General features: G+C 40.7%; 1 protein-coding gene across 4 annotated transcripts in view; it reads right to left on the reverse strand.

Moving 5' to 3' along the window:
• The window catches only part of LOC111262164 (uncharacterized), a 79403-nt gene that overhangs the window by 38750 nt on the left and 18172 nt on the right, over positions 1 to 22481 (reverse strand). For 2 of the 4 annotated variants that reach the window (XM_022836209.2, XM_022836210.2), the window contains exon 3: positions 7303 to 7415. In XM_022836209.2, the coding sequence (XP_022691944.1) occupies positions 7303 to 7415 (113 nt within the window). Of the gene's footprint in view, positions 1 to 999; positions 1728 to 7302; positions 7416 to 12510; positions 12763 to 22481 lie in introns of those variants that run through there. The other 2 variants (XM_022836211.2, XM_022836213.2) reach the window with 2 other exon arrangements.

The raw sequence follows: 22481 nt of genomic DNA on the forward strand, positions 1-22481 counted from the left end.
ATATATATATAAGAGAGATATATATATATCTCTCTTTACTTTTACCTAGTTTCACCATTTACACAAAGCAGCTACTGTATTGATAATAAGATTCGTGTGTTTTTCCGAAGGACTGTGGCCTATTACATATCAAGTAGATTTTTTCGGGACTCAGTGTACAGATTAGCAATCACATTCCCATATGGTATCCACATCAAGGTCTCTCCAAACTTTTCACTAAGCAGCCGAATAAAATTAAAAGTATGCACCAATAACACACACTTGTGTGATGGTTCTACGTATCAATGCTGCCCCGTAAGTTTTAATACAAAACAGCGCATGAAATTTTTCATTCAGTGAAAAATCGGTGAAAATTTTATGAAAATTCATGAAAAATTGCCAAGATTATTGCAAAGAGATTCCCGTTAAACAATCTAGGTGTGGCAAAGTTATGCAGAAATTGCCTAGCACCCATGGCGCCCTCTGCGGCGAGCTGATTAACATCAGTCGAGGCATCAGCGCCACCTATCCGCGTCGAAGCCAAACGGGACAGTGTTATGCCACCCTTTAATGGGAAGGTGCCCGATACTTGTTTTTGAGACCAGGTGGCGCCACTGTAAACACGGGATTCTAACTGCGCTTTCTAGAGCTGTTGAAGAGCTGATCGAATCTTCAATTGATGACACTGACTTCCTCCATTAGAAAATTGTACGTGTCTATATATATATATACATTATGACAAACACCGTTCGGAAGAGAACGTATGTTTAAATTAAGTATAAATATGCATGTGACATGCATAAACGTGTACATGACTAAGTCTGCATCTAAACATGTATTTGTATAAAGTAGGTTCTCCTCATGGTGCCCACTTGTTTACTGGTGGTCCTGGTACAGTTTTGTGGAGCGAATAATTAGAATTTCGAAATATGTCCTGGGTTCATATTGAGCCACTACACTATGTATAGCATCGGTGAGCAAAATAATCAACAATGCAACTTGATATGTTTCACCAATTACCTCATGAGGTGAGAATGGGGAGCACTTCTTCGAAAACTGCCGTTTGATGTCGAAAACAATATCACACACTTTAGTAAAATCTGCTACCCAAATAACACAATCCATAGTGATCTCCGCTTCGCCTTTCGATTGGAGAAGAGCAATAATTCCTTCCGTTGTTCGTACTCACAACAGTTTCTTACGCATACAAATATAATCTACCAAAAAAGTACCATACAACACGGCTATACACAAACAATTTTCTGATGTCGACAGCTAGCATATTTTGCCAGGAAGTCCCATGGGCATCACCGTCACCTGCTTCCTTTCCAACGCAGCCCGCGCGCATAGATAGATCCCAACAAGCCGTTTCCAACACTTGCACTTGTACCACTACCACGGTCAACGCGAACTCCGCTATTTCGTGTAACAGCAACAAATGCACCCAACCAAGCTGAGGGCACCCTTTCCTACGCAGACTTCACGATACTTATGATACGACGGGTTGATTCTCCTTCCACCACAGTTTGACAGGACAGAGGAAGGCAGGGTTTCAGGCTGACGCAGCTTCTCGACGGCCGGCCAGTTGTTGGCTAGCAGGTAGACTCTTCACGATGAGGCAGATTATGGCCCGACTTCATCATGCTTGGGTCGGGGTCTCGGCTTTGACCATCGACTTAGCTCTCCCGGAAGGTTTTGAAGAGTCGTTCTACGCGCAGTGTTCGTTGTCGTTAGGCTATCGCAGAAATCGTAGCTAAGACGATGTCTGCCGATTAAAAATGCCTTTAGATACGCTTAATATACATTAGAATATACATCACAGTACATGAAGTAATGTAAGGACCGCACTAAGAAATCTGTAAACTCAACCAATTGCAGCCGCTGACGCTAGATGCAGAGTATTCGTAAAGTTGAGTGAAATGGTACATCCGGCGGTGCTCTCGTCAGCCAAGATTTTACTAAAAACGTAGTCTGGCTGACCAGGAGATCTCTACGCAGCCGTAATAACGAAATCATCCAATGACATCGAGTAATATTTGACCAACTGTTGATATGATAATGCACTAAAGCAGCTGTAGTTAATGGGTACGATACCAGTTGAAGTAAGAATCATGTAGATAATAAGACATATGTCGTCTTAATGTACGCAATAAAAATCTACACAAAGATGCCAAATATTCGATATGAAAGAACTTCCTGATTAGCTCTAGTGATATCGACTGTGCTATACGTCATTCAGCGCGTAGACTGCTGTAGAAGGACGTCAAACCCATAGCCTGTCTTGCTTATAATTGGCCATACTCCTACAATTGTAAGAGAAATTTCTATTGCAAGGAACAGCTGCCCTGAACACTGAGCTTCATATTGATGGATCATATTTATCGTCTCACTTCTCTGCTATATATATATAGCATAACAAACAAGCTCGTGGATGAGCACCTTTACAACAAGATGATTCAAGCAGGGCAGCTGATGGATAGCTTGGCGCATTGTACAAATTATGCATAATAGTATTTTGAACATTTGTTTTCAATAAATTCCCTAAAAGGTCAAGTATTTTATGGCTCACCCAACATGATCAGCCCAAAAACTGGCACCTAATATTTACAATTTGAATAAGTAAACACGCAACACCGTACGCTGATAGGGAAAGTTGATAATATGTACCTTTTTTGTTGTTGTTTTGTGGCTGTATCAGGATGTTTGTTGTATGTACGTACATATAGAATAGCTAGTCAGTGGTACGTCCGTTAGTAATTCTACGACAGCAACAAAGAGAATACCATCTCGCGTGAACGTACTGCCTGATTAAAAATGTGGTCCCCTGATTAGCTTTACAGGTCGTCGAGTAGAACGAAACAGCAACATTTAAGATAAACTTGGGCTGCTTTTGTTTCTGCTTAACGACTTTCATGGGCAAATGCGGTTGCTCCTCGTATCCGTTCTCGTAATCGGACCGCAGCAGCGATAACGATCAGGAAATCAGTATTCAGATCGAATGCACCGATGAGACAAACATGCAATCATAATCAAGCTAAAGGTGCCTGTATTTGAACTACATAGGTCGGCACTGACAAGCATCATTAACATGAATCCTGCTAGCAGCACTCGTACGTCTCCTATATCTTTGTAAGACGTGATCGGTAGATGGCGCTAGTAGTGCCCAGTTGCTAGCAAATAAATACATTTGCTAGGCTAGGCCCAGCATATACGGCAACGTAATTAAGCTAGACATCATAACAGTAGTCGCTGATTGCTCCCGATTTTCCGATATACGGATAAGCAGTCAGACCGACTGACCCAACGGTCGCGACCCCGCGAAGTATCCCCCATTGGCATGTTTTTTTTGGCCATGCAAATACACCCTCATCTACGAGGTAGTACTATATGCACGATCACAATTAGAAGGCAGTGCGTTGTTCAGAACGGCTGTGCGTTTACAAGCGAAGGGCTTACGCACAATGGACTTTGTTATTAGATACTAATTATAGGTCAGCAAGTGTGGAAACATTTTACTAATGTGGGGCGTTTGCAAACTAGGTAAACGTACAAAATAAACGGGTGAAGGTATGATAATATATTGGAAGAAGCTTCATTTTATCATAACGTAGTTTGTGCTCCTGTAAAACTCTTAGCTGTTTCATCATCGTACTCATCATGATTAGAGGGAGTGCCGTTTGAAGGCTATAACGAATCTAAAAAAAGCAGCTAATTTACAAACAAGGGGCCGAGGGATGTGAACTGGAAACAGATGCAATGAGCTATTAGAAAATAGGTACGGACGAAAACTGTGTAAGGACGGACTGTTCTTAAGCCAAAACATGTTTCTGTAAGTAGATGAGTATATGCAGAAGGCAAGAGGTTGATCGTACTGACCAGCTGTTTAGCCATTTAGTAACACATCCATCCAGTTACGGATTGAATTGACTGGAGACAATGATTTTTCCTTGCTCCTTGTCCCTTCTCATTAAAAATAATTAAATGTCACATTAAGCGTTTGATATAAGTAAATGGCGCAGCAATAATTCGAGATTTATTTCATTCCATTGAGAAGCTAGTAGTGGAACAGTAGAGCAAATGACTGGTACTTGCAGTTGATAGTGACTGTTTCCTATTTGTCTATCGTACAAAAGCGTGAAATCAATCGTCACAGTGAAGTACTACGTTGGCAGTATATATGGTTCGTGTTACTTCAACCGCTTGAGCCAATCGCAGTTAGTGCATGAGCTTCATGTGCCTAATAAATCGTCATTATGTTATTGGAATATGGAATGGTATATGGAACTTTCACTTTTACCGAATAGCGGAACATCAAATACCCGACAGACTGGCGACCAAGTAAGGGAGAACCGACCGTTTTTTTTATCCATCAAAAACGATACACCACGTACCAAAAGAAATTAAAGGATAAAAACACAGGAAATACAAGCTATAAGTGATATATGGAACATGCAGGTTATTCTCTCTGTATTCCTTCCTTGCTCGCAACGTTACAGCAGTAATAATCTAGAGAAGGTGATTTTCAGAACTACAGAATTTGCCACAGCTTCCACTTGTTGAAAACTATAAAACATAAATAATCGTACAAGTTTAGGAAACTACAACAATGGGAGCAGGGTTTCGATTTACGTTTTGACAACTACGGTGTGGATATTGACGATCGCCTAGCGCCAAGGCAAATTACAAGGCCAAGAGCAGACATCTGCACTAGTTCAGCAAGAGGAAAAATAGCCGATGTTCCTTCTGACTAGAGCCAGCCTTCGACAACGAGGACGCTTCTAGCCACAAGCGACTGAGCAGGATGCAGGCTTCAAAGGTGTACAACTAATCCACTCACAGACCTTCAGACAGTGCTGAGCAGTGAAAGCCGCTTCGACTGTCCCAGAAAATGCGGCGACCAGCCCGGATAACGGCGACTATTATAAGCGACAACGAAAAAAATGGCGAGTTCTTCCGTTCTCTTGACTGACTCTTTGTACTACAATCGGCAACCAGGAACTGATCTGAACATCGGCAACCAATTGTCGGTTGGCCACACCGCCGGTTGTATGGCGCCTGGTCATTACCCTGAAGCGTAAGCGCTGGTGCTGCATGTGTTGAAAGCAGCTCAGGCAGTCGTTGTGGCGACGACGGCAGTATCATTATTAATACAACAACGTTTGGTGAAGCATATTCAAAACCATCATCTCCTGCGGTAGTGCATACTTAACACTCCCTATCTCTGCCCTGAAATCCGACAGGAAAAGCAGCTTCTGTCTGTCAGATAGTGGTACCAATTCTTTTTCAACTGGGAGAAGGTATCACTCCGGAGTAGAAATGCATAAAAACTCTGAAGTAAGTGTCAAGGGCTATTCTACTAGCACCGCGCACGGAGCCTTACAGCATAGTAAAGCGCGCATGACGTGCAACAAACGACGTCAAAGAACGCAGTGAAAACTCTAGCTTTCCTGAGTGAATAGAATACGTAATAGGAAGGAGATATTGTTGCAGATGCAAAAAATATATCGTTATCAAATAATTCACCGAAAAATCATCTTTTCTCAGCCTTGAGGCTGGCTTCGTTGGCGATCAGCAGCTACTTCAGTCACAATCACTGTTACTGACTGAAGCGTAGCGCGCAATTATGAGACCAGAACCGTTCGGACCACAAACACACCACGTAATATCTATTGTTGCGTGCCAGGTCAGCATGCTAATGTAACGCCATGAACATACATAGCAAAAGCTCTTCTATATATATCGAAAACAACGATATTATGTAAATCGTAAATCGCAGCGAGGTAATCTCGGCGCAAGCCTGAAGAGACTAGTTGAAAAAAGAAAAAAAAATAACAATAATGCGCATAAAAAAGTATAAATGAACCGTAGCACAAATAAGATTGATTTTAAAATCGCTTGAGAGGCGATGTCGGCAACGGTGTCCTTGTGTGTGCGCGAGGAGGGGGGGCAACATGTGATTATTCGAGCGGCAAACGTTACGATTACGATAACTCATGACGAAAGATGGAAATACTGAAACACTGCGTAATGGTGGGATACACACAATGAACAACAAACACATAGTAAAAATTAGCGTACTTGCATTTTCAAATCCTTATCTGAAGTTGGAATGAAAAGCGTAAGCGTCTCACAGGTCGATGTACAGGATGGAATATAGTTGATGTGTATATTATATGTATACTAACTCATTTGATCGTGGGTGTCCCGTGAATCTTTTATGCCTAAAGGTTTGATAAGAGATTCCACCTGGGCTCGTTTTCAAGTGCGCTTGTCACGCGACTGTCCAGCATAAGCGGTCTCTGGGTGACCCTATGAGTAACGATACTACACAACGCCCCGTCTGCTCTCAATGAGCGTGACCCGAAAGTGTGACTGATGGCAGTTCCTAACATATAAATGTCCGCCATGCAGTCATAAAACTTTCGCTTTAAAACAAGGCACATTAAGAACCTATTGCACATCCCTGCCAAAATAAATTATCGTTGTAGAAAAACATTTTTTTGCTATTTAAATGGAAGAAAACGTACTCCAAAATGGTCCCTGTTTTAAGGAGCCCTATGCTCTTATCAACTTAGTAGTATTGAGTCCGCAAATTAAACTTATGTAAGTTGAAAATTCCTAAGCAGTCCCTCGTCTTGCAGGCCATCGACACTCGTTTCCCTTATTGGTAAAGTTAGATAAACTACAGATAATCTTATCCAGATTTCGCTGAAGGAGTATTCGAGGCAGATTGATTAAAATGAATAAAAAAGCTCAAAAGATTCTGCTACTGAGACCCTCGTACGAAACATTTTTGCAACGCTTTAAAGGGTCCATTATCGGCACCAGTCACTGCCGTATTATTATTACATCGACTATTGAACCGTCGAGATTGGTGCATTTCCACGTCCCGTTCTTGCACACATAAACACACAATACTCTCGGCTCACTTATTATATTTTTTTAGGTGGATTTATTTGATAGTACCTCTGTAAGTTGCAGATCTGCATTCTGTCTATCCTTTGCGTTTAATAAATTTAATGATCGTGAAACCATGAACTTTATTAATTACCTTATTCTAAATGCTTTCTTAAGATGCAGGAGCCCTATTGTACAATCCAAATCGGATATTATATAATCGAATAATATAATATATGGGCAACACAATATTGCCTCAATCATATACGCATCATGCTAAGTGTATCATTTCGATACCACACAAGCTGGCTATGTGATCCGCGGTTACGTAATGCAATAAGTATAGGAGGGCTGAGGCTGGCAATCTGAAATAGCTTATCAGCTGAGATTTTACTAAACGACCGTTATAAAAATGCAGACACTCACCTCAATTTCCTGTGACTGATGCTCAATGACGGCCTGTAGTCTGCGAGCGTTCTCTTCGAGTTCTTGATTTCGTTCTAGGAGAGTTTTGCCCAACTCCGCGGCAAGTTGTAGGTCTACAACGACAACGAGTATGCCGTAGAAAAGCAGATCCGTGAAAATTCGGCGAAAAAAGACAACAAACCAGGTTAAAGATGCTTTTCTTATCTCCTACGATTAAACTTTAAGGGAAATAATAGATCGAGCTAGTTGCTTTAACTTCAAACCTTTTGTCATTTTCGCATAAATCATTTGTGTTGCCTCATATCAGGGTATACCTAAAAATCGCAGAGCAGTTTGTCGATGTTTTGCTTGTTAATAATAGCACAATAAAAGACAACGATGTTTCTATCATTTATAATATTCATTATTTCACCATAATCTTATCACATAGTAATTGCAGCAACAAAAAAAAACAGACTGTAAATGCGTTTTTCCACGTGTAATTTTCAAATATGACCGCCCGCAGCAAATGTTTACATGGTCTTTTTAAAATAAATGGAAACATTTGTCGCCTGCCAAAAAAAGATCTTATACGATTATATAACGGTAAAATAACCTCGAATGAGGGATTCTCACGAATTTCATTTTGCGAGGGTATCACGTCCTTCATTTTGCCCTTGCCTCGATACTTAAACTAAAGCATTTTTGAAATGAAAAAAAAGCTCAATAAAAATTGACATATGGGTTACTTTAAGGCGCAGCGTTACGTATATCGATAATATTAGCGGCATTATTTAATATTACAAGGACCATCTTTTTGTTCTATGTTAAAAACGTCAAAAACCTTAGACCTATTAAAAATTTCCCAATAATGTCTTAGTGTTTAGGCATCGTCGTTGTTATATTGTAATTCATAAATAAACCGTTATACGGTTGAAATAGTATACGCTGTCTATTGGAGCGAGGTGCACGCATTAACAAAACAGTGAGGCCTAAAACACCTGTCGAGAATCCATTATGTAGTTCACGAAAATTTCTAGTAATAATAATAATAAGGCCAGCGTCCCAGGCAGGTGGCAGTATTAATTTCAAGGAAACGCACAGACGCACGGCCGGACCTACATACCAAACTAGGCTGGGTTCGATCATCTTTTGTGTCGACTGGAATATAGAATAGAATTTGTTTTTTTTTCCCTTTAATTTTCTTATAATTATGTGCATCATATTTTTTTTTAACCAAAAAAGGATAAAGTAGCAAGTTATCTATAAATTGTTAGTTATTGCTAGATCAACACCTTAACAGTTGCACCTTCGTCGATTTGACGAGTAAACGGCTTTTTTGGATCGACACCTCAATGCAATAAATCATACTATGGCTTGTCTCATGTATTTTGAATTGATACACTTACGTAAGTTACACCAATAACAGCAGGATGAATTTATCTGTGGATGCCAACTTTTCGTAAATAAGGCAGAGATTAAACAAAATAGTTAAAAACGACCATCCGTAATTGTACGCAAATACTTGTCCTTATCCCATATCACTCTCGCTAACATATACTGATAGAAGGAAGCCAACCGTTGAGGACTAGTAACAGTTACTAAAACAAGGTAAGGAAAACCAGTATTTTCTTGATGAACAAATGAAAAAATATTCGTATATTTTATCACAAACAAACAAACGTATCAAACAAATACATTTTGTTTGATTTTACAAAACGTCTCAGAATCATAATCGAGCTCTAGAGCGTTACCTCGTAGAGTGTTACCTTGCGCAGTGAGCTCTAGTAAGAAAATAGCTAAAAAAAAAAAAAAAAAATAAGAGAAAGAAAATAGGCAGAACTGCCGAAACGTGAATAGGCAATTCGTACTTATAAAGATAGCGTTCCTATAATGAATGTACCGGTAATGGTTTCCATTTGAAGATGGTGCAACAGAAGCGTAATATAAGGCTTTGTTCATATGATACTTAGATGCATTGGGAATGACGTCTTCGAAGTTTGGGCTGACACGGGCACACAAAGTGCTCTGCGAAAATCTGGCATCGAATCCGGCAAGACCTTCCACGGTTCAAGCTCAAACGACGCCGGCCGCAGTAGTAAGAAAGCAAGAAGCCGGACGACGAGGGCGAAAAAGGGAATCAAACTAATAGCGGTCAACGATCAGTACGCAAGGACAAAGCCGCAGATAAGGACGAGACCATAGCTGATGAAAAACGCCAGACAGAAAAATAAGATACACGAAGGACAGCCACTTGTTGATCGAAAGACAAAAACACTATAAAATTTTAGATAATATCCATAACGATAGTAGATGACTTCGTAAATGTAGAGACATTTGTAAATTCCTAGCTAGTTAGTCAAGAGACATGATTCGAACATAAGGCTGAAAATTGGAGTTGCGTCTAACTTTTTTTTGTTGGCAGGTTTAACATGAGCAGTCTAAGAGCGCTACCCTAAGGCGAGCACAATTTATCTAGTTTTCATAAAGAACAACGCCACGTCCCCTGAACGATTTATCTAAAAATGCGTCACACCTGTAGCTTCTTTATTTTATGGCATATTCAAATCATGTATCAGCCAAAGCCCTCGTTCTATCCGGTTTTACCAAGCCACCATCTCCTCAAGTTCAGAGCTCCATAAATCAACCAGACTTAATATATATATATTCGATTGGAACGAATTCCTCTGCTTCATGTAAACTATTTGTCGAAAACACTGGGAAGCAAGCCTTTACCGAGACACATACGGAAACAAATACACACTGAGGAATAAGATAGCCCCAGTAACATTTGTCAACATGAAAAAATCGTTTGACAACAATATTTTGTTGCATGTCCTGGGGCTCGGTGAGCCTTTCCAAATTCAATCCGACTAACAGGAAACAACCAGGTACGATCAGGTGACTAGTCTATTTCCGCCTCCTTTTTGATACAGAAGCTCATCACCTGGGACAACTAAAATGACAGCCTTTGCTGACCATGTAATAATCTTGCCTATCGATCTAAATGACGCCGAAAACAAGATTACAGAAATCGAAGATACATTTGATATAAACAGAACTATTGTTCCGTTTCGACGGAACGTCACGACACAACGAAAATGAATGATAGTTATCTTTAAAGAAAAAAAAAATTGTTATATGTCTTTATTCATACAGTGCATCAGACCTTACGGATTCACTCATCATTTGGTAAACTTCACGTATGTTTAGCTGATTCGGAATCCTTATTACACTATATTTCTAAACGAAAGTACTTCGAGGAATGAAATTGTCTGCATATGTTTAAATTGGCACACCAATCATGTTTGCTCGATGTCGATCATAGCTTCAATTTGGGAGCTAGACTGCGGCACTAATCTTTTATTTTTTCTTTTAAGTTTACAGTGTTCTTCTGATACTGGTTAAAGTCAGACGTCTAAAAGTGTCTTTGTGGTACGCTCTACGCAGAATTCCAAAGAAACTGAAGTTTTAAATATCCTAGAGTTCAAAATGGCTGAAAAGTCCAGAAGAACCAGCCAGACAGCTATTAATTCCTGTATTAGGATCCAGCACAAACAAAATAGCTTTTTACGCATTTCGACAAATTTAAAGCCTTTTAGGATAGAGCCTGTACCTTGGCCCATAAAAACCATTTTCGAATTTTACGAAGCCGCATAGAAATCGGCAGTCGGTTTTCAGTAAAAAAAAAATAAGTCCGTGGTCCTCGTCGTCCTCGTGAATGGACTCGACAATGGTGAATCTTCACTCAAATTGTGAAAACGACGTATTTTTTGTTTTCTAATAAATATATGGCTTGCTTCCAGCATCCACAGTAGCCGATGAAAGAAATTTTGAAAAGCACTACTCATCTAGGTGGGGAAAATATCGACAAAAACATCAAAAATAATCATTTACAATTAGTGCGGGACGCCTGTGAGCCATTTATAGATTGCCAACCACAAACGTACAAAGAGCATTAGTGGATTAATGAGATTTTGCGGAGCTTTAAGGACAAACATTTAAAACGATTGCAAGAACAAACTTACAATATTTGCAATTATTATTATTTGTAATTTTTAACCACGAAGATAGAAAAAATCATAAAGTTTATAATTATTGCATGCCGATAGCATTCCTATATGAAACACGGATCACGGAGCGTATCAGCTATAAACATTTAATCCAGATGTATTATAAAGACTATACATAAAGTCAGTACGTTCCCTTAGAAACCGCGACAATATTTTTTTTTAACAAATAACAAAAAAAAAACTAAACGCAAGCAAAGTTCAGATGTAAAGGTGCAATGAACTGGAACAGATTACAGCAGATCTTATCATAGAAAATCGTTCACCCGTCAATGATTCCCGTCATTCAGATCCGCCGAACGAAGACTATCAGGGTCTATTGTTCTAGTAGCTACGAGAACAATCGTTCATTAAATGCTTAGCACACATTTGGCCCACCGTCCCTTGTCGATTAAATGATTGGTAGTGGCAGAAATTTTTCACTAATGTCTATGTAAATTCTCGTTAGCCAAACGATAATTAAGCTGAGCCGTGCCATGAAATCTTCTTTTCAGCGTCAGCCCTTAAAAGCGGACATATGACTGCCGTTTAAAACCTCGTTGGCTGTTGTCGAGGCTTGATAGAGGTGAAGACATTTTGTTAGCAAAATAATTAATAATAATGTTCGCGAAGATGATGCACAGAATCAGGCATTCCAAGTTTCGAGACGGACGCTACTACAGCGATATTAGTATGGTATTTTTAAATTATAGATACTTATAAAAGACCCTTTAGGTTTTGCTGGATGAAAACCGGATGGAGTGAGCATAGCAGTACATTGGGGGTCGTAACCAGAGAGGGGGGTGGGGTGATGCCCGTTTTCGCGGGTACGCGGGTAGTTCGACGTCACAATAACACATGGCATAATAATCTGGAACCGAGAACCGTGTACAACAGCAGAAATCTATAGTCACCCAAACAAGATCTTCCTTTGATGCACAACGAAAAGCACACAAGTACAACGCGTCCTACCTCCAGTTTTGCCTATTACTCTCAATGTAGACTGTGTCAACTGACATCTGGTATTCCAGACGAATTCAAAATGTTTGGAGACCCGAACCGTTCGGTTGATGTGCCCTGTTCAATCATTACCAGCCTTTCTTGTATCTGTAATAGTTACCAGTACGAAATGACTAACCTACAAAGATATTAGCGAGTTGTCAGTGAATCGGTGACTTACTGTAGTGGTCATCGTTGAATTCAGCGTTAGCAAGAGCTAGCGATACGTCGTTATCCATTTTCTACAGCTTTTTGATTTTCCAACGCGGCGTACTGCGTAAGATCCAAAGGTGCACTGAGGTACGGGCGTCGTTGTCTGAGGCAACGGTTTAGCTTTTACTCAAAATTGGATGTATTTGTGCGTAATTCGGATTTGCACGCACGTGCTTTGCATGTTCTTTAGCTCCTGACACCTCTGTTATAGACGACTGGTTCGAGTCAAGTCTCTCATAAACGTAAACAGCTTCTAAGCGCATGTTTGCAAAACGACCGTAGGTGTCTATGCAGGTGATAGCCGATCGTAAAACGATACGAATGATCAGGACAAGAATCTGCACGATGCTTGATCGGTTCGCTTTATAGCAAACGCTAGTCACGTGCACAGCACGCGCAAGTTAACTTTGCACTGAATCAAACAGATGGTAAAAGCTAGAGAGAGATCTGATTTTAGCGAATTAAAGTGTCCTGGGAATACTCAGACGAGCTTTTAGAAGCGATTGCGGGCAGACTGCCATAATCCGACATACAGACCGATATCCTCAGTGGAAGCGAACAACCCTGCAGCCCCATAGCTGTTAGGCGCGTATCGTATTCTATGCAGGTAGACTAGATTCAGCCAGAGAAGCCGGAATATGCTCTCTCTGTTATTACTTTTTGATATTATCAAGTATCAGCTGAGGTTTTCGTTTGTTATCAAAGCATCTTTCAACGTGGACGGCAAGCAAATACCGAAAATATAGACAGTGACTTCTCCGCTGCCGATTGACTGCTACCATTATGCCATGCGAGTTACGTTTTGTTCATACCCAGCCGTCTGTTGCCGGCAGCGGCATCCGAATCAAGTGTATCTAAAACAAATGTAGCGGTTACAGCAGTAACAAAAAAAACCGTAATGGAAGCTTCTGTCATCTGCCAGAACAGCGGAGCGCTCTGGGCGGGACATGCTTAGGGAGGACAAGATGGCAATATAATGAATACGCACACTAATAGATTACCAGCAAAACTATCAGCATGGAGCGTTGCCCCAGGTAAAAGCGTCGTCATCGGGTCATTGTCACACAGGTAGCCGAGCGTTGGAGTCCGATGATGAGCTCTAAAAAGCAACTGATCTGGAAACGAGCAATAATATGCAACTAACAATAAGCTAAACGAACGGCTGACTGATTAACGGTTTAGTGGGTCGAAATCTTATTTATATATTCGTTTCAAATTATAGTGAAATCGGTATCCGTATAAGGCGACTTGATTGTCAGCCTTTAGAACGCTGTCGTTATACGGGGTACGTAATGCTAATTCTTCATCTGTGTACACTGTGCCCCGATTGATCTGTTACTACAGGTCTCGGCTATAAACGCCGCCATTGTCTTACCATCCGTGCTTTCGATAACGCTGTGGATGGCACCCAACGTTCAATGTACGAATTTACTCAGTGTCGATCGGTTCAGAGTGGTAATAAACATATATAACCAATCAGCGAGTGTCCAAAGGCAGATTAAATACGAGCTGTTCTACTGCTATCAATAGTATTACCACCAGGAGAAATAATTGTTGAAACAAATAATCCACTACTTACTTATATCTACCATCGTCGCCATTACCCATAATATTAGTGCACCCCGTTCGTTCGATAGGAAGCGCCGCAGTGTGGCCAGAACGCAACATATTAAGGACAAGCCCTCTTCTCGTGTCGAAGGGTCAATGATACATTAAAAAATTCACATTAAATTTCGCCTAGATTGAACTCTCAACTAATCAACTGAAAAGCTGTAGTTAAGTGCGAGCTGGGTAATTTGCTTTGTAGAGTTAATCATTTTGAGGACAATGGAGAGCTTCGACACCGGAACCAATCGTCTGTGCACAAAAAGCTCTACGCTGCAGCCATTTATTTAACCTTCGAATTAAATAAAAATGTTGTAAATAAGCTATTAACTTATTAAGAAAAAGGCAATGTTCACATTGTTCGTTAGTCTTCTTCGTCTCCACTGTTTACTTGCTTCAATATGCCCCTTGAGAAGCATATGGAAGGCATATATAAACGAAGTGCTTTCTCATTCCTCCATAAATGGCACTGGAGGTACACTTACTTCTTGGGTTCTAGCTTCAAAAATAGCTGCTTTTTTTTTCAAAGAAAACAAAATTTCAACTTTACACTTCGAAAACGCAAAGTTACTTTTGTATTTTTCTACCAAGCTGAAGAACCGGGTCGGCTAATACTTGTGCTGCGTACAATATCGACTCTGTGGCTAGGAAGACTGCACCTGAAAAATGCTGCTCGTACCAGAAGCCCATCCCAGGTTCATAAGGATTTTGAATGGCGAATTGACCCTTAAGCTTATTTGTAAATAGTAAGCTATATTTAGGTATCTCTACAAAATGCCACTATCGAACATAAAACTAGAAACATTTAGGTAGTTTGGATCTAGGGGATTCTGGCGGAAACTGGTATCTCGTTTGCCTTGCGATTTGAATGAATATCTCAAGGAAAGATGGCTTCTGCTGTCTTTCAACATTTGGCTCGCTACCAACGAACACGCAGCCCCAATTACAGAATGACTACGAGTCATGCGAAGTGATATCTTCATGCCAACGTAAAGCACAGAAAGGAATTGATGAATCTAGATGATACACTTAAGCTCGAAGCTAGGCTGTCTCCATCCGAACACTACCATGAGTTGCCTTTAATTGTTCTGGCACATTTGTCTTTATTTCTATTTATTTATTAAAATGCCTGAACAGAATAGAACGATTAACAAGGATTTTCAAACAACAGTCCCAGTTGAATCAAGTAAATGACGTTATCCAACAGAAAAAGCCCGATGCGTATGGCCAAAAATATTGAATCCGCTTTGGAAAGGCCTGAGTTGAAGTTATCGGCGCCCACCGTGTTTTCTAATCACGCTTTGATGGATTAGAAGCTTTTCTAACTACTTGTAAATTGCAATCACAACAAATAATTTGGCTGGACGAACGTTTTAGCTCTCGAAGCTGGATGAAAAGCCGAACGGGACCGCAAAGAAGAACAAAGGAAACATAATGCATCAATAATTTTTTGTTAGAGTGAGACGCTGCACCCTTCCTCTCTGATCTTAAAGGAAGAAATGAGAATATTTCTCTCCGACTAGCTTAATTTTAAAAAAAATATCAAATTTGGTGAAGTTCATGTATCTACTTTACATGTTTTCTTCGATTGAGTGACGCATTTACAATGAAATTAACCTAATCTGAATAAAAATGACCCCTTTGTGTGGATGGCTTCTAAAACTCTATGGAACAAAGGCCTTCTATACGTTGAATTTTGCTGTCGATGTAGTTAACAGATATTCCCGTTTCAAATAATGGGTCTAAGTTGCATTTTATGGCACGCATCCAATAAGGTTCATAAGATCGTAAAATAGTGTGTGTATGGATTTGTACATATGTTTACAAATACAGTCGGACTTGGATCCGAAGTGATTTCGTTAAAAGCCTTTGAGGAGAGCTGGGCGCCATCGTTGGCGATATGTCGACCAGGTAGTGGCTTTTGGCGGTGAAGCGGACACGCTCTGTATCGTCGACGTCAGAAAAGCTGGCAAAATCGATTGATATAGACGGTACCGTGGTCAGTGAGCGAAAGCGTAAACTGTGATGACACCTTATAGAATAACCAAATGACACAACAGCAGCATCCACTACGCGGACAAGTTTGATTAGGAATAAGTGTATGTGAGGCCTTAATGGTGATCAGACGCCATCGCTTTGTGGTGGTCAGTTGGCTAACGGCAAAGCAATAGGAGCTACAAAATATATCAGAGATAGAAAGGTGTATCTCTTTAACGGGAACTTAAATTTAATTCGACTGGCTCTAGGATATGCTGACTGAAAAATCTACTAGCTACCAACAGATCCAGCAATGGTTGAATGAACCCTAACTAATTAAAGACTAACAATAATAATCATTGTTTTTAGAGTGATCTGTATCGAACAACGTTGTTAGTTTGGGCGGCTGAGGTCCTAATGAATATTCTATTTGCCCAACAATAGCAGTAGGATAACATTTGCAACTGTTCGTCCTTGTCCTTGTCCAAACTGGTAAAATGCGTCTATAATATAATAGTATTGATAGGAATTGTGACTGTCAGCCATGTAATGCGGTCGGAGAGCTCGGATACCGTATCGAGTAGACCTGATGTAGAGCAGCGCGTGTTGAACGTTGCATTGATATAATACTCCTAGTAAGTGTCTCCGACGCGTCCTGCTTTAAAGGATAAAATTATGTGCTCGTAAATGACAATGCGTCATAAATAAGCGTCATGATTAGGTTAGAGAACAATGGAAGCGTTTGCGTGTGGTAGCAGAAGGTCAAATTGAAAAAACGTTTTTTATCTTAATAAGTCCTTACTTGCGTACGCCAAAATAACTGTAAACATGAAATGCTCCCACTTTAATACCGCTGATAGCGTAGTGTTTACGTAATAATATTAAATGTTGAAAGATGAAGACTCATCCGAATAATCTACATCAAAGGCCTTGGAAAAGGTGAGTGAAACTATTAACATTATCATGTAAGCCTTTGGATTATTAACGCATAGAAAAAAAAGAATCGCTAAAATCGCGCTCAATTTGGTTACGGCCATCAAAGGCACGCTGACAGCTAGAGTCGAAATAGAGTAGATGACAGAAAGCTACAAAAACGGTTAGTAAAAGACAGGCAAAAAGTATTGAAGCTGCTTTTGTATTTGGCACTCGCAGCTATTCTCTATACGTGGGGCCATTTTTTTTTATGTGTAGCGCTAAAGATTCGCCCCCACTAGAAATCTAATTAGGGTAGATCTTGCTGGATCTATCTGGGGTTTTTGCAACAACCCTATGAAACGGCATGGCAACCATACTAGCAGTTATTAAGCCTAATAGTAACTTCATATTCTCCTCAGCATCTTGTTCACGTACCTTGTATGTTGTAGGTTACGGTCATCACACCATAACGAACTTATTGCGCTCTCGATTATCATAGCCGTAAAACTTTTCGAAGTATGCTATGTATATGTAAGTCTAGCTCAATCACTTAGGAAGTATATATTTGTTTGGGCCCAGATTTATCAACCCAGTTCAGCATTGCGTATACGAATTACGTGTCAACGCAAAAACAAGAACTTACATACCATACATAAATGACACTGTGTTAAAGAAATTCATTAGTTGAGAAGTTGCCTTATTTCCAAACCTTTCCAGTGTTATCTTGACAGTATTTTCTCATTTAGATCAAGTTCAAAGTGACAAATAGAACTACTAACTTGGGAAACGAGTTCGTATATATAATCATTATATATTATGTATAATCTATCGTAAGGAATATGACACGTCATCGACAGAGACGCTACTTGCCTGCCTCCTTGTCGTCCTGCAATCAGTTCCGAAGTCAATAACTACCCCAAGGACACCTTCGAAACGTTAATGGTTGCGCTATGGAATTGTGAAGATATCCGTTCGCTAGAATTCCTACCAAAGCGTAGATACAATAATCCTATGTGAAACCTGGGTTAACATACTGGGTTCCTACACAGTACACTCACCAGCGAAGCAAGGGAAAGCCCAGTAATGGCGTCACGTTATGCCATAGTCGGTACCTGAGCAATGGCAACGTACTTATACAGACAAGTCAAAAGCTTACTATAATAAGAGTATGAGTCCAAACAGACCCTACCGAAGGCTCAGTTCTACTAATAGAGTACTTGACGAGATGCTCTAGTATTTGCCTAACGGCTGGCCAACAATCGTGGGAGGCGACTTCAAGCCCAGGTTGGGTGAACCGCGAGGGACCGGAATGCTATTCCTTAGCAAATTCTGGGAACTGAATTGTAATTGAGAAACATAAACGAATATTAACTGGTATGATGGACTCTCCACTATCAATGTCCGCGCAATCAGTCTGCCTACCTTTGAAGTTTTGTAGCACAAGCCGAAATAGACTTCATACGTTGAAAATTCGTTTACCAGCAATTTAGCCGCTACGACTATGCGAGTCTCTCTAAAAAGGCCCACACAGAAATCGCGAGACGGACTTTAAGATTGCCTCAGTTATTTTTGCCCCATTGCAAAACAACCTTAGGTCAACGACTCCAGCACCATCTTTCGAGATGCCTTATATATGCATTTGAGGGGTTCGAACCTAATTGTAAAACCCTGTTGTTCGACAATTTACGCAGAGGTGCTCACCAAACTCAAATAGACACTTACCTGTTGGCTGTAAACCACCCCATCACGTGAAAAGCGCTTCGCTTCCATAGTTCTGTAGTGATGATGGAAACATGTCTACCGGACTGAGCGGAGGAAGTACACTGATAGACAGGAAGCTGGCCGCTTCCTTGAGGCGAAGCAACATTTTTATAGATAGCTGTGACGATGTGGATCCCTCTCTGTCTCCTCAAATCAGATATACTTTCTTGATAGATGTATACTTCCAGGGGCGCTGTGCTGAAAGCACCGCTATTCTATAGTGCGGCATGGGACAAACCGGATGAGAGCGACGATAGCCACCGACATTACGGTCAGCAAAGAAGCTCCTGCCCAACAAAGCGGGTGATCAAACGAGAAATAACAGGATATCTTAAGGAGGCAGCAGTGTTAGCATCACGCCGAATTGCTACACGATGGGACAACACTTGGTAATGTGGCACAAAGCCCTTCTTCTTGTTATATCGAAAGACAAAGGTAATTTCCGAGACCCGAGCTCGTAGAGGAGGATGGCAAACAAGAGCTGCATAGGTCGCTTTGTCATGCTTATTCATGTCTTCTCCGACAGTATTCGACAAAAATTTCTATTTGTGTCTTCCCCCGCTTGCGGATGACCCAGTGCAGAGGGTAGGTTATATGTCGTTTAATCCAGCATGCAATCTGGGCATCAGTCGAATACTCAATACTTTACTATTAGACATATACGATTGTCTCATCATTTACGCTAGCCTCTACTATATACAACGTTGTTTGGACCAGCCTTCGTCAGTTTAGCACCTATTTCAGATGGGCTACCTAGATCAGATTGATTAAATATCACGTGTGGAAACCGCGCTCGACAATCATTCATACAATTTTCTAATGCTCTGCAGCTATCGCCTGACGTTAAATTGTAGTACGAACGTCATCGGCGTGAAAGAATTGGGCATTAGCATCACGATAGACGCGATTATGTGTGCATTTGCTAAATCACACGCGGCATCCATCTGATCAATAGATGTCCTACTTGTTGGTCTGGATCGTACGTTGGCACCGATATCTCTTATGTTTTCCGTTTTAACACATAAGTAATAATAACGGTGAGGACAATGAAAATAATAGTAGGTTGATGAAAAAGCTCCAGCGCTTTTTTATTGAATAGAAAACACTGCATATTTTACTCTTACGTCAATAAGCTAGGATGTTACGCATCCTGTCATTGCTTACCGCGCGATGCATACCGTCTTGCGAGAAAGAAGCCGATTCTGTCTTGAAAAGTTTTTCAACCACGTGTGAGTGATTGCTTAGTGAAACGCAAGAACCGTCAGCGCATAAGGCCTGGAGAATATGAAGGGTTCATTAGAAGGCCAGAAGGGCAGCTTTTACTGTGTGCGACCTTGCGTTTCATGGTCCAGAATAACCTGACTTCATTTTATAAGTTTTTTTTTCTCTTGAATAGTCTGCTTCACTTGGGATAGCTAGGCAAAATAAACAATTGTCCGGTTCATAGAGAAGGAACTTCTGATAAAGCAGATCCACGTAATTTTACTAAATACAAACAATAGCCCTTGTTGATCGAATATCTGGTCGAACTCTGAGCCTTGGCTTTTTTTCTGAAGCTACGACTTTTGATCTCTGGTTCATGTTGACGTACAGATACCACCTTTCGTCACCGGTGTCGATTCTCCGCAATAATTGGCCGTATTAGTTGCGTGAAGTTCGATACGGGGCGACATTGTGAGATGCAGCGTTAAGTTGTGACTCCTCCCTGGGGTCAGAGTTCATGAAGTACCCAAGCTCCAAATCTTGTCGTCAGTTTAAGGGACTTGAGATGGTTAGCGACGACCCAGCGGAATGGCTGCAGCCCACCTTTTCGAATTCTCGAATTGGTTATCGACTGTTCTCTTTCAACAGATCCTTCAGAGAGTTGTCGTCAAACTCAAACGGTCGACCGGACCGTGGGTATCCTCTAGATCTTGAATACCGTTTTCAAACTTGACAAAGCACCCTTAAGCAGTTCTTTTAGTAGTATCGTCATTACCGTACATAAAGCAAATTTTCGGGACCGTTTTGGCCTTAACGATATCCAAAGCACGGAAAATTCGCAAAAGTACTTTTTTTTTTTACCTGGACCATCCACCTTTGAAACAGTCCTTCAAGTTGAAGTTCGACTCGCAATACTATACGATTACAGCACGTTGAATAGGAAGAGCCCTCTCGAACAGTATATCAAAAGTAAAGTGGTAGTTAAAACGCTAGGACTTTCTCTCCAATTTAATAAATCATAGTTTGGTATTTTTATTTTATGTTTGACACCGCTGTCCCTAGTAGTGCTACAAAAAAATCATAATGGGCTATAGATATGTTACTGCGTTTTACTCTAGCGCGGTCTACGTAGAAGTTTTAGGCGCTAGGTTTTATTCAAAAGAAAACTGCAACAAACCTGTGGAACTCCAGCTATTCAGCAGAACATCAAATGTAGAAGGCCATAACACATGGCCACCTATAGCTTAATAAAGCGGAGATATCGCGCTTAACAAGGGGTAGTGCTTGACTGGCTGGGTATAGCACTCGTCAGAGGCGCGAGCTTTTAAAGTTACTTTCGTTGACTTGTTAGGCCGGTTGGGAACCTGGCTATCGCACACTGTGTTTTATGCGCCTTCGTACATAAAACTAAACTAGATATACTCTATTCCCATTGCTATAAAAATCGCCTGTCAGTACCAACCGTTGTCAACATCACACACATAAAGCAGCTCCTATCTACTTGTATCTGTATATTTCTCTATGAAATGTATGTTGACTAATATCTGCATATGGCTTTATTCCTGGTTTTTAAATGGCTTTTATTTTCCCCAGATGGGCAGGAACCCATGTGACTTTCGAATAGCGACAATATTGCTAGCGGCCCAAGCGATCAGCGTAAAAGTCTAAAGCATAACAATGGCGACGTTGTCCTTGTCGTTACGTCAAACTACAATGAATGAAGATTGCGAATTATATTTGCGATTATCACAAGTGGCCTAACAAACAGGACAGCTAACTATCTTATTAACTCGTACAGACGGCGATTTGACAGTCGCCTTTTAAGGGATATCGCGTTGACCTACAGTCGGCACTCAATCAAATAGGTTCAACTTTCAAGGCTGACTGTGTAATATTAAAACGAGATGTTGCAAAACAGTTTTTGGTTTATTGTAACAGCGTTAGTCTACTTTACGTCAGTACCCTACATATGATGAAGATATCGGCAAATATTTCCGAATTGCTGACAAGAGATATGACCTGTATGGTATTTTAGCGATCGCAGACGTCACTATTTGTTCCAATCGGATTGCTACTATTTCAGCATCCATATATGATACTAATATCTCATGTTACGTATAGCTGATGCGTCCTATCTCACTATTTAACGCGACGTTTGCCGGCGCGGAACTGCAACGAAGTGGTGATTTTGGGGTGGGCTTAACTGGCTCGAACGTTTTCTGGTGGTTTTGCGTCTTATCGCACGTAAAGCGAATAGATGTCACTAAATAGCAGAAAGCACTGATTGCTACGTCAAGACAAATGTACACAAAATGCAATTTCTGAAACATCTCATACTTCCCAGCATCCTACGTTGCTAAAACACTCAGAAAAAGGCATCCCGCTGTCGTCGCCCAACATAGGCAATAACAGTCGAAAAGAGCATCCTGTAAAGCGGAAGGGCCGTGTAATTATTTGCGAAGTCCAAAATGACAGAGG

The sequence above is a fragment of the Varroa jacobsoni genome, unplaced genomic scaffold (assembly GCF_002532875.2).
Source record: "Varroa jacobsoni isolate VJ856 unplaced genomic scaffold, vjacob_1.0 scaffold_630, whole genome shotgun sequence".
NCBI classification, from domain to species: domain Eukaryota; kingdom Metazoa; phylum Arthropoda; class Arachnida; order Mesostigmata; family Varroidae; genus Varroa; species Varroa jacobsoni.